Source organism: Chiloscyllium plagiosum, chromosome 51 (genome assembly GCF_004010195.1).
Source record: "Chiloscyllium plagiosum isolate BGI_BamShark_2017 chromosome 51, ASM401019v2, whole genome shotgun sequence".
NCBI classification, from domain to species: Eukaryota; Metazoa; Chordata; class Chondrichthyes; order Orectolobiformes; family Hemiscylliidae; genus Chiloscyllium; species Chiloscyllium plagiosum.
Genome location: NC_057760.1, coordinates 3,933,899 through 3,943,599, shown reverse-complemented (window position 1 = coordinate 3,943,599; position 9,701 = coordinate 3,933,899). Strand labels below are relative to the sequence as shown.

The 9,701-nt window shown below is 43.0% G+C and overlaps 1 protein-coding gene across 4 annotated transcripts in view; it reads left to right on the top strand.

Annotated features, from left to right (window-relative positions):
• The window catches only part of smad10a (SMAD family member 10a), a 137,660-nt gene that overhangs the window by 85,247 nt on the left and 42,712 nt on the right, over nt 1-9,701 (top strand). For all 4 annotated transcript variants that reach the window (XM_043684047.1, XM_043684046.1, XM_043684044.1 and 1 more), the window contains one exon: nt 5,774-5,957. In XM_043684047.1, coding sequence (XP_043539982.1) covers nt 5,774-5,957 — 184 coding nt within the window. The remainder of the gene's footprint in view (nt 1-5,773; nt 5,958-9,701) is intronic.

The following is a 9,701-nucleotide window of genomic DNA, read 5'->3' as shown; positions in this document are numbered from 1 at the left end:
TCAATGTACCTGGTGTACAATGTTGGTTGGAGATCCTGCATAGAGAAGAAGTCTTGTTCGAACCTGTGCATAAAAATGTTGCCATATTGGGGTGCAAATTTGGTCCCCATGGCTGTTCCGTGTGTCTGGATGAAGAACTGGTTGTCAAAGGTGAAGACGTTGTGATCAAGGATAAAGCGGATGAGTTGTAGGATGGTGTTTGGCGATTGGCAGTTGTTGGTGTTGAGTACTGAGGCTCTTGCCCCGCGATGCCATCCTTGTGGGGGATGCTGGTGTAGAGTGCGGAAACGTCCATTGTGCTGAGGAATGTTCCAGATTCGACTGGTCCGTGAGTGCTAGTTTCTGTAAGAAATAGAACATAGAAGAATACAGCGCAGTACAGGCCCTTCGGCCCTCGATGTTGCGCCGATCCAAGCCCACCTAACCTACACTAGCCCACTATCCTCCATATGCCTATCCAATGCCCGCTTAAATGCCCATAATGAGGGAGAGTCCACCACTGCTACTGGCAGGGCATTCCATGAACTCACGACTCGCTGAGTAAAGAACCTACCCCTAACATCTGTCCTATACCTACCCCCCCTTAATGTCGCGACAGAAGCTGGAGATCCCCTGTACAATAGGTTTCAAGATGCCTTCCACATAGCCGGACTCACATAGGGTCCCATTGCCCGACACGATGGGACATCCCGGTGTGTTGGCTTTGTGTACCTTTGAAAGGCAGTTGAAGAGACACACACTCCCACACTCTCACATGCACGTGGGATGAGGGCGCGTAGGGAACTTTGAAGGACTGGATCCAAAGTTCTGATCAGTGTGTTTAATTCTCAGGTGTGTTCTTTGGTTGGATCAGCTGGTAGTTGCCTGTAGTGTTCCTGGTCGTTCAGTTGTCGGTACACTTCCTTGCAGTAATCTGTTCTATTCTGAATGACAGTGGTTCCTCCTTTATCTGCTGATTTGATGACAATGTTGTGATTGGTTTTAAGAGCCTGGATGTCATTGCGCTGTGAACGGGTGATGTTTTGCTCTACCTTGTGGGTACAGTTGATGAATCTGGCATTTATATATTTCCTGAGAGTTTGAGCATACATGTCAAGCCCAGGGCAGCGGCCCTCTGGTGGGGTCCATGTTGCCACCTTCGTTGGTTGCTCCTCTACAGATCCCTGTGATGACTGTTCCAGTTCATCAGTGGGCTCATTGGGATCACTGCTGGCACCTTGAAAGAATTCCCGGAGTCTCATTCGTCTGATGAACTCCTCCGTGTCTGCTGCCAGAACCAACGGGTCCATTTTGGTGGTGGGGCAGAAGTTGAGACGCCTACTCAGGACTTCAATCTCTTCCGGTTGAAGGATTATTCTTGCTACCCTTCATAAACAAGTGAACAACATTAGCAATTCTGCAGTCCTCTGGACCTCCCCCATGTCCAAGGATGCTGCAAAAATGTCTGTTAAGCCCCCAGTTATTTCCTATCTTGCTTCCCTCAGTAACCTGGGATAGATCCCATCCAGATCTGGGGATTTGTCCTCCTTAATGCCATTTAGAATACCCAACACTTCCTCCCTCCTTATACCAACTTGACCTAGAGTAATTGAGCATCTATCCCTAACCTCAACATCCATCCATTTTTTCTGACTCCACCCATATCTTTCCTCCTTTGTCCCTGAGTGGGCCAACCCTTTCCCTAGTTACCCTCTTGCTCCTTATATATGAAAAAAGGGCTTTGGAATTTTCCTTAACCCTGTTTGCTAAAGATATTTCATGACCCCTTTTAGCCTTCTTAATTCCTTATTTCAGAGTGGTCCTAGTTTCCCGATATTTTTCTAAAGCTTTGTCTGTTTTCGGTCATCTAGACCTTATGTATGCTTCTTTTTTCCTCTTAGCTAATCTCTCAATTTCACCTGCCAACCATGGTTCCCTAATGTTGCCATTTCTATCCCTCATTTTCACAGGGACATGTTTGTCTTGCATTCTAATCAACCTCTCTTTAAAAGCCTCCCACATATCAAATGTGAATTTACCCTCAAACAGCTGCTCCAAAAATATAATCCCCAGCTCCTGCCAAATTTTCGTATAGTTGGCCTTCCCTCAGTTTAGCACTCTTCCTTTAGACCACTGTTGTCTTCGTCCATGAGTATTCTAAAACTTCGGAATTGTGATCACTATTCCCAAAGTAATCCCCTACTGAAACTTTAACCACCTGGCGAGGCTCATTCCCCAACACCAGGTCCAGTATGGCCACTTCCTGAGTTGGATTATTTATGTACTGCCCTAGAAAACCCTCCTAGATGCTCTTTACAAATTCTGCTCTACCGAGACCTCTAACACTAAGTGAATCCCAGTCAATGTTGGGAAAATTAAAGTCTCCCATCGCCATCACTCTGTTGCTCCTACATTTTTCCATAATCTGTCTCTATATTTGTACCACTATCTCACACTCACTGTAGGGAGGTCTCTAGTACAGCCCCAACATTGTTACTGCACCCTTCCTATTTCTGTGCCATGCCCATATTGCCTCACTGCTCGAGTCCTCCATAGTGCCCTCCTTCAGCACAGCTGCGATATCCAGTCTGACCAGAAATGCAGCTCCTCCACTCCTTTTACCTCCCTTTCTATCCCACCTAAAGCACCTGTACCCTGGGATATTTATTTGCCAATCATGCCCTTCCCTCAACCAAGTCTCAGTAATAGCAATAACATCATACTCCCAAGTACTAATCCAAGCCCTAGGTTTGATAAGGTTCCACATGGTAGGCTATTGTACAAAATACGCAGTTTCGGGATTGAAGGTGATTAATTGGATCAGAAATTGGCGAGCTGAAAGAAGACAGAGGGTGGTGGTTGATGGAAAATGTCCATCCTGGAGCTCAGTTACCAGTGGTGTGCTGCAAAGAGCTGTTTTGGGGCCACTGCTGTGTGTCATTTTTATAAATGATTTGTATGTGGGCGTAGAAGGATGGGTTAGTAAATTTGCGGATGACACTAAGGTAGCCAGAGTTGTAGATAGTGCTGAAGGATGTTGAGGGTTACAGAGGGACATAGATAAGATGCAGAGCTGAGCTAAGAAGTGGCAAATGGAATTTGATGCGGAAAAGTGTGAGGTAGTTCACTTCGGAAGAAGTAACAGGAATACAGAGTACTGGGCTAATGGTAAAATTCTTGGCAGTGCAGATGAACAGAGAGACCTGATTGTCCAGGTGCATAAATCCCTGAAAGTTGTCACCCAGGTTGATAGGGTTGTTAAGGAGGCATATGGTGTGTTGCCGTTTATTGGTAGGGGGCTTGAGTTTCAGAGCCACGAGGTCATGCTTCAGCTGTAGAAGACACTGGTTAAGGCCACACTTGGAGTATTGTGTACAGATCTGGTCACCGCATTATCGGAAGGTTGTGGAAACTTTGGAAAGAGTTCAGAGGAGATTTCCTAGGATGTTGCCTGGTATGGGAGGAATGTCTTACAAGGAAAGGCTAAGGGAAGTGAGGCTGTTTTTGTTGGAGAGAAGAAGGTTGAGAGGTGACTTAATCGAGACGCATAAGATAATCAGAGGGTTAGATAGGGTTATATGCATCACAGCAGCTGGCTTTTCACCCTCTCCCTTCAGAATGTCCTGCAGCCGATCTGAGACATTCCTGACCCATGCACGTGGGAGGCAACATACCATTTGGGAGTCTCACTTTCAATCACACAGCTGCCTATCTACTCCCCTTACAATTGAATCCCCTATGACTATAGCCCTTCCACTCTTTTTCCACCCTTCTGTACAGCAGAACCTGCCACGGTGCCATGAACCTGGCTACTGCTGCCTTCCCCTGGTGAGTCATCTCTCCCAACAGTATCCAAAACGGTATACCTGTTTTGGAGGGAGATAACCGCGGGTGATACCTGCACTGCCTTCCTGCTCTTTCTCTGCATTTTGGTCACCCATTTCCTTTCTCCCTCAACAATCCTGATCTGCGGTGTGACCAATTCGCTAAGCGTGTTATCCGCGACCACCTCAGCATCATGGATGCTCAAAAGTGAGTCCATCCGCAGCTCCAGTGCCATCATGCGGTCTAACAAGAGCTGCAACTGGCCACACTTCCTGCACGAGAAGGAGTCAGGGACAATCAGCTGCATCCCTGAACTCCCATATTGAACACGAGGAGCATTACATGGTCTGGAATCTCCTGCCATTTTTACTCTTAAGCTTAACTTAGTCCAACTATAGTATCAAATAATGGATAAATGAAATGAAAAAAGGAAGAAAAGTGGCGGATGGAGTTTAATTTAGATAAATGTGCAATATTGCAGACCATGGCAGGAGTTGTCTCATTAGGGCCCTGGGGAGTGTTGCTGAACCAAGATCTAGGGGTGTTGGTGCATAGTTGTTTGAAAGTGGAGTCACAGGTAGACAGGGTTGTGAAGAAGGCATTTGGTACTTGCCTTCAGTGGTCAGTGTGCTGAGTATAGGAGTTGAGTCGTCATGTTGCAGTTGGACAGGATATTGGTAGTGCCATGTTTGGAATATTGCGTACAATTCTAGTTGTCCTGCTCTGGAAAGAATATTGTTAAATTTGAGATGGTGCAGAAAAGATTTACAAAGGTGTTACTGGGACTAAAAGGTTTGAGTTCTAGTGAGAGGCTGAATAAGCTGTGGCTTTTTACCCTGGAGTGTTGGAGGTTGAGGGGTGACCTAATTGAGGTTTTAAAAATCATGAGGGACATGGGTATGTTAAATAGCCAAGCTGTTTGCCTACGATGGGCAGCCCAAAACACGAGGGCGTAGCTTTATGGTGAGAGGGGAAGGATTTTAACATGCAACTGGAAGGGTAACTTTTTTATGTAGAGGGTGGTGTGTGTATGGAATGAGCTGCCAGAGGAGATGGTGGAGGCTGGTGCAATTACAATATGTAAAAGGAATCTGGTGGGTATATGAATAGGAAGGGTTTAAAGGAATATGGGCCAAATGCTGGCAAATGGGACAAGGAGCAGTTGAGATGTCTGGTAATGGACAAGTTGGACCGAAAGGTCTGTTTCTGTGCTGTATGAGCCAATAGTTCTCTGACTGTACTAATGTACTATGAACAGATCCATGCTTCCTGTTTCCGTCTTTCTGTCTTCTTTCGTTGTGTGGTGACATTTGCTAACTTCCAATCTGCAGGAATCATTGTAGTACCTATAGAATTTTGAATAGCCACTCTGACACACGGGGAGGTAGACTGTCAGGTCCTGGGGATTTATTAATATTCAGTGTTGTTAATTTCTTCAGTATAATCTTACTATTGCTAATTTCCTTCAACTCCTCATTCTCCCTACTCACACGGATCTCTAATTTTGGGAGATGTTTTGCACCTTCCTCAGCTATGGTAGAGTAGGCCAAATGGCCAACTTCTGCTCCTATATCTTATAGTCTAAAAATAGACACAAAGTAATCATTTAGTTTCTCTGCCATTTCTATATTATCAATTTTAAATTCTCCCTTCTCTACCTGTAATAGATCTGCATTGTCTTGGTCAGACATGTCCTTTTATACACCTATAGAAGCTTTTACAGTCCATTTATGTTCCTTGCCAGATTGTGTCCATATTCTATTCTTCTTTCCTTCTCAGTGTCTTGGTCCTCCTTTCCTGTATTCCAAAAACTTTCCAATCTTAGATTTTTTATTTTTACTGGCCCCTTTCATATATTCCTTAACTGTGCATGGTAATTGGTGTGCAGCAACTGTCAAATTGTCCTGATTGCTTTTTCCCTCTACCCATTGGTGTGCTTCCATCTTCTTTGCTCTGTCCCCTTCTATAGGTCCAGAGTTCTGGTGTTCAATCACATACTTTGAAATGGATGTGCAAGTGGGGGAGATGTTCAAAGTTCCCTCAAGCTGCCCAGTAGTGACAGTCGATGGCTATGTGGATCCTTCAGGAGGAGATCGCTTCTGCCTTGGCCAGCTTTCAAACGTACATCGTACTGATGCCAGCGAGAAGGCCAGGTTAGTGTACATGGTGATATTGTAGAAACTAGTGTAAGAGACTTTATTGCTGACTGGTGCTATTGCTGTCTCACAGCTGTGTATACTCACCTTCACCCTACAAACTAATGTACTTGCCTCAAGTGATGAGAAAGTCTCTTCCCAGCCCACTATATGTTTCTCTTTAGACTAGACTTCCAAAGCAATGTCACAACAGTTTTTTCCACCAATCCTTTTAAGTTCATTCCCAAGGAACTGCACCTCCATCATGTGATTGTGAGCCTCTGCCTATGGTGAATGTCCCTAAATCAGAAACCCTTAGAGACTTTTGCTGTAAATTTTTGTTTTATTGGGTGAATGTGCTACCAATTGTGGTGTCAATCCATACTGAGCAGGACATTCCAAGCTCAATCCACATGCCTTGCTGCCAGAGCTTGAGCATCCTTCATTCGAGGGGACGAGGTTCGGCAGAATCCTTGTTCATTGATGTGAAAAGTATACCTATGTGTGCTGAGGGCAGTATGGCATTCAACTATGATTTTTTGTTGTTGTTCTTTCTTGGGAGGAAAGGCCAGCATTTGTTGCCCATCCTAATTGGCCTTGAACTGAGTGGTTTGCTGGGCTGTTGCAGACAGCAGTGACAAGTCAACCACATTGCTGTAGGTCTGGAGTCACAGACCCAGACCAGATAAGGATAGCAGATTTCCTTCCCTAAAGGACATTAATGACCCAGATTGGTTTTGATAACAATCGATGATAGTTTCATGGTCGTCATTTTTGTTTTGCAATTTCAGATTTAATGATTTCTGATGTTAGCTGATGTTATTATCACACAAGTCAGATCTGCCTTGATAGGTCATTGTTTTTTTATTTAACATGGTGCTATCTGACTGAAACAGAAACTGTAGTGCTGCAGATTTGGTTTGAACAATAAATAGAAGTTTATTACGCAAAAGAAATGAGGATAAAAAATGAAAAACCAAGCTATTTATATCTAACACAACTTGAAAGATTTTGAAACCAAATAAACATACAACATTCCATCTATCGCAGCAGCAAACCTTTACTTGTAACACCAGAGAGAATTCCCTTCCCATCACATGGGAAGGTTTGACTTAATTCCTGTTTTCAATACCTGGTCTTGATTATTAACACAACTGAACTTAGACTTTTTCAAATTCAAAATACTCCGTCAGGGTTCAAACGAGCACTTCTGGTCTGGAACATTCAAACTAAGCCCTTAATCTCAAGTTATCTCTTTCTAGCTGTTCTGAGTTCTATCTCCTTGTTCTCAGAGAACTGTTCCGTATATCCAGTTTCAGGACGTCTGCAAACTGAAGCCTCAGGGTTTCTAAGCTATGTGTCTTTTTCTTACAACAAGCAATCTCTGATGCTTCTAAATGAAAACAAGGTGATATTCTTCAATGTTTACTTTGTCTGCTTGTAAAGCTCTCCCGGTGCAAGTAAATTCTCATTAGCATTCCAAAAACTCATGCACTCATACTGGTTTCATACTATATCTGACTCAGTGATATTGATCAGTTCATCATTAATCTTCCTTCGTTCTTCTGCAGACCATAGCATTAAGAACCAGACCTTATTCACCCCAACTAACTGCTACCCAGAGCCATAACCAGAGGCATTTAAACTCTTATTGGCTTATTAGGGCAAAAGTCATTCATGGCCAATCTTGGGTTGACCTTTACTCTTTCCTTTGTCTGCCCAGCTGTTTTTTTCTTACCTGTCTCCTACCCAACCCATCTTTTACTCCTTCCCCAATCCATCCAAAACACCACCACCACCACCACACCTCCCATCCCTTGTCTAGCATATGTGTAGCAACCTTTTCCTAGCTGTAATCAGTTCTGAAGAAGTCACTAGACCCAAAACAATAGCTCTGATTTCTCTCCACAGATGCTGCCAGACATGCTGAGTTTTTACAATGATTTTGTTTTCGATTTATAGCATTCACACTTTGTTTTTTTTTTGTTCATGGTCATTCTTGGATTGGCTAGGTACTCTGTAGCTAATTCCTATTCCTCTTTCACATTAATAGTCATCTGAGTGATATTTCTCTAGTGCCTCATTATTCATTCTTTAACAAGTCAATCATTTTATATGGTCATCCTTTTCATAACAGGTTCACTCTCTGAGGCTTCCATTGATCTTTGCCAAGAAAAGATGAACTGGTGAACAGTTAGGCCATTTGCTTGGAGTATGTAATATTGCTTTCTAGTAATTGACATTTGACCCAAGTGAGACATTTCAGAATTCTAGAAAATCTATCAATGTCGTTTAACTACAAGAGCCATGTGTGACTCCACCATATGTTACAAATATACCTATTACATATTTTTAAGTTACCATTTTCAAATATGGTTGTGTCTTTAAGTAAAAGCTATGTCCATTTCAAAAGCATTTTTATGAATCAACCTTAGTTTATATAAATCTGAGCCATAAAACAACAAGCAAATGTAAATTTTAGTTTTGACTTATGACATATGCTTTCATGCCAACAAAGGTCTTTTAGCAACTAACTACAATTAACAATATAATTTAATTCCTCACATTTAATAAAGTCAAAGCTACTAATTATTGAAAAATAATTCAATCCTGCAGAGAAAGTAAAAATTTCTGAAGCTGGTGGCACTGAAAGCTTTGCCTAAAACATTGTCCTTATATGTATTTCATCATCCATAGTTCTTTAGGATATGGGAAATGTTACTTCACTCTTCATGCAACTCTGAGCTACTCTCGTTTCTGTCAGAACTCTGAGTCAAATTTACAATTAAGCACTTTTTTGACATGTTGTGCTATGGACTGGCACATATGAAACTAGATTGAGAATGTTGAGGTAAATTTAACTTCTAATTCTCTGCTGGGTTGTAGGAAAAAGAGGAGAGTTACTTGTGAAAACACCACTTTTAACCTGAATTGTAGCACAGTTCTTAAGTGAATGAACTGCATATTAACTCTCTGCATCACCTGAATGTTCTCCTTAGAACATAGAACATAGAACAATACAGCACAGAACAGGCCCTTTGGCCCACGATGTTGTGCCGAACATTTGTCCTAGCTTAAGCGCCTATCCATGTACCTATCCAATTGTCGCTTAAAGGTCACCAATGATTCTGACTCTGCCACTCCCACAGGCAGCGCATTCCATGCCCCCACCACTCTCTGGGTAAAGAACCTACCCCTGACATCCCCCCTGCACCTTCCACCCTTCACCTTAAATTTATGTCACCTTGTAACACTCTGTTGTACCCGGGGAAAAAGTTTCTGACTGTCTACTCTATCTATTCCTCTGATCATCTTATAAACCTCTACCAATCACCCCTCATCCTTCGCCATTCCAATGAGAAAAGGCCTAGCACTCTCAACCCATCCTCGTACGACCTATTCTCCATTCCAGGCAAATTCCTGGTAAATCTTCTCTGCACCCTCCCCAAAGCTTCCACATCTTTCCTAAAGTGAGGCGACCAGAACTGCACACAGTACTCCAACTGTGGCCTAACCAAAGTCCTGTACAGCTGCAACATCACTTCACGACTCTTGAATTCAATCCCTCTGCTAATGAACGATAATACTCCATAGACCTTCTTACAAACTCTATCCACCTGAGTGGCAACCTTCAAAGATCTATGTACATAGACCCCAAGATCCCTCTGTTCCTCCACCTGACTAAGAACACTACCATTAACCCTGTATTCCGCATACTTATTTGTTCTTCCAAAATGGACAACCTCACACTTAGCAGGGTTG